General features: G+C 56.9%; 1 protein-coding gene across 2 annotated transcripts; it reads left to right on the forward strand.

Annotated features, from left to right (window-relative positions):
* LOC110391719 (T-cell-interacting, activating receptor on myeloid cells protein 1-like) lies at positions 1–2,692 on the forward strand. Of its 2 annotated transcripts, XM_021383678.1 has the most exons (5): positions 1–627; positions 701–736; positions 853–1,137; positions 1,221–1,532; positions 1,656–2,692. In XM_021383678.1, the coding sequence occupies exons 1-5, from the start codon at positions 597–599 to the stop codon at positions 1,805–1,807; spliced, it is 816 nt and encodes a 271-aa protein (XP_021239353.1). In that variant the 5' UTR covers positions 1–596; the 3' UTR covers positions 1,808–2,692. The 2 variants fall into 2 exon arrangements, with proteins under 2 accessions (XP_021239353.1, XP_021239352.1); XM_021383677.1 differs by having other exon boundaries at positions 1–736; positions 1,656–2,691.

Raw genomic sequence — 2,692 nt, forward strand, 5'->3', positions numbered from 1 at the left:
GATGGCTGCAGGTGGGTCCTACCTGTCTGCAAGGGGGATACGGATCCCAGCCTTGGAGCTGGCGCGGCTCATTGAGAGGGCTTTAACCTGGCAGCCCTTTGGGGATGGCGTGTGACACTGAGGGGTGACAGTCACTAATTAGTGATCAGGGACAAGTAATAAAACATGCGGAGATGACATCACAGCACTACAACCACAGGAGGAACTGACAGCAGCTCTCCAGCCGCTTCCTGACCCAGCTGCAGTCTTGCTTTCCCCAAGCTGCTCCAAGCTGCCACATGTCCTGCGTTTGGCATCCCGTGAGGGACACCATGCAAGGCATCACACTACCAGAAGTTTGGGCACAGCGTGTGACACCTGAGGGGTGACAACCTACGTGAGGCACCCCAACAGGGGCCACGTATGCAGCTCTAAGCATGACACCCTATAGCAGATCCCCAAAGACACCACCCCGTGGAGACCACAATTGTAACACTGAGGATGTGACATCATGACACTTCTTGTTCACAAGAGAAACCAACAGCAGCTCTCCGGCCGCTTCCTGTCCCCGCAGCAGTCTCACTGTGTGAGACTCAGCTGTCCCCAAGTTGTGCCTCATGGCACCAATGGCGCTGGCCCTCATCCTGGGTGAGTGACAATGGGGACATGGTGCCACGGGGGTTGGTGGCCCTGAGTGGGACCAGGACCATGTCCCTTGCAGGTTGGTGTCTGGTGGCAGCAAGCAGGGCACAGCACCGTGAGTATGGGGACGGGGGCAGAATGTGTACAGAGGGAGGGGAGCATGGGGAAGGGGCCATCAGAGGGGACCAGGAGGGTGTGCAGGACAAGGCTGACTGGTGTCCCCTGTCCTAGTGCCCCCACCCTCCCTGTCACTGCACCCCAGCCAGAGGGTGGCTGTGGGGGACACTGTCACCCTGCGGTGCCACCTGCCCCGGCCAGCTGCCTGGGTTGAGCTCTACAAGGAAGGAGAGCGGACATTCAAAATGTGCAAGGACACAGACAAGGAACAGAACACAGTTGAGTTCCACTTGGATGACATAAGAAAGGAAGACGCTGTGAAGTACCAGTGCCAGTACCGAGTGCTGGAGCCACCAGGGACATCGGAGAAGAGTGACCCTGTGGCGCTGCTGGTGACAGGTGGGGACACTAAGGAAAGCAGGTGGCCCAGGGCTGTGTCCCCGTAGAGCTGTGTCCTATCGCTGTCTCCTCTCTTTGCTCAGATCACAGCTATCCCCCCCGCACCATTTCCCTGAGCCCTGAGGAACACGTGGAGATGGGCACCAACGTCACCATTCGCTGCTGGAACAAGCCTTATCAAGGCTCCACCTTCCTGCACAAGGACGGGCACTCAGCCCCTATCCAGCACCAGGAGCCCGATGGTGGGGGCACAGCCACTTTCACCCTCTTTAGGGTGTCCCCAGCTGACTCTGGCACCTATAGGTGCTCCTACCGCCTTGGGGGCTGCTGCTTTTTGTTCTCACCTCTTGGGGACAGTGTGACCCTGGAAGTGATTCCCACATCTGCACCACGAGGTAGGTCTGAGCCCCCCCATGTAGCTGTGCCTGGTGCCACTCATTTGTGGCAGTGTCACTACATCACATCCTCGTGGAGGTGATGGCCTGCGATGGGGAGATGCACATTCCCAAACCCCACAGGTGCTGAGAGGATGTCCCGTAGGAACCTGGTGGTGGCAGTGGTGAGTGGCTGCGCTGCCGCCCTCGTCTTTGGCCTGGGCCTCTACTTCATCCTCGATGCCCGCAGCTTCTGGATACGGAGAGATGAGAGCCCTTGTGGGGAAGGCGCTTGAATCACTTTGATACCCAGCAGAGCACCTTTCGATCCCCCCAAGTGTATTCTGCTTCCTCTTTGATATCGTCTATGTGCCCAGTCTCTCAATCCCCCTTTCCATCTCCTACACATCCCCCCAGGTGCGCCCTTCCTCATCTTCCATCCCCTAGAGGTGGATAAATCCCCTTCACTTTCCCCTGCTGTTGCTTCCATGCACTATTGATCCTCCTCCTGCTTTTTCGTGCCCTCCATAACACCCATCCCACTCCCCTCCCCATTTTCATGTAGCTGCCCCCCTCAAGAAAGCTGAGTCCATTAGGTTCCAGGACAGTGTCTGAGTCAGGGAAAACCTAAATCCAGCCTGCCTCTTGGGGACCCCTAAAACCCACTGGGAACCGCAAACCCTGTCCATGTGGACCCCAACACACTCCCAGTCTTATATTCCTTACCCTACCTTTATGTCCCCAAATCCAGCCCGTGGGAAACCCAAAATCTACATCGAGGGATTTGGAGATTAAATGCCCCTCACCCCCAGCCCTACACACACTACGGGCACCCTCAAAATTCAGCGTATCAGTCCCAAGTGGAGGGCAGCCAGCACAAAGCCCCAGGGAATCCCCAAACCTCCTGGACAGCACCCAGATTCTATGGGAACCCCCAAACCACTGTGGAACCCCCAAATGCCATGCATAGGGATCTCCAAGATCTGACCTAGGGAGTCCCCAGACCACCAAGCCCTAAACGCCTTTCAGAACTGGTGGGAACCTTCAAGTCAGAATGAGACTCCCCTGAACTACACTAGGGCCCCAGAACTAAGCCATCCCAGACTCCCCTTCCAGTTACCCTCTCTCAGCCACCAGAACCACAACTGTCCCAAAACGAACATTCCCAAATCCTCACCAGT

Source organism: Numida meleagris, unplaced genomic scaffold (genome assembly GCF_002078875.1).
Source record: "Numida meleagris isolate 19003 breed g44 Domestic line unplaced genomic scaffold, NumMel1.0 unplaced_Scaffold470, whole genome shotgun sequence".
NCBI lineage: Eukaryota > Metazoa > Chordata > Aves > Galliformes > Numididae > Numida > Numida meleagris.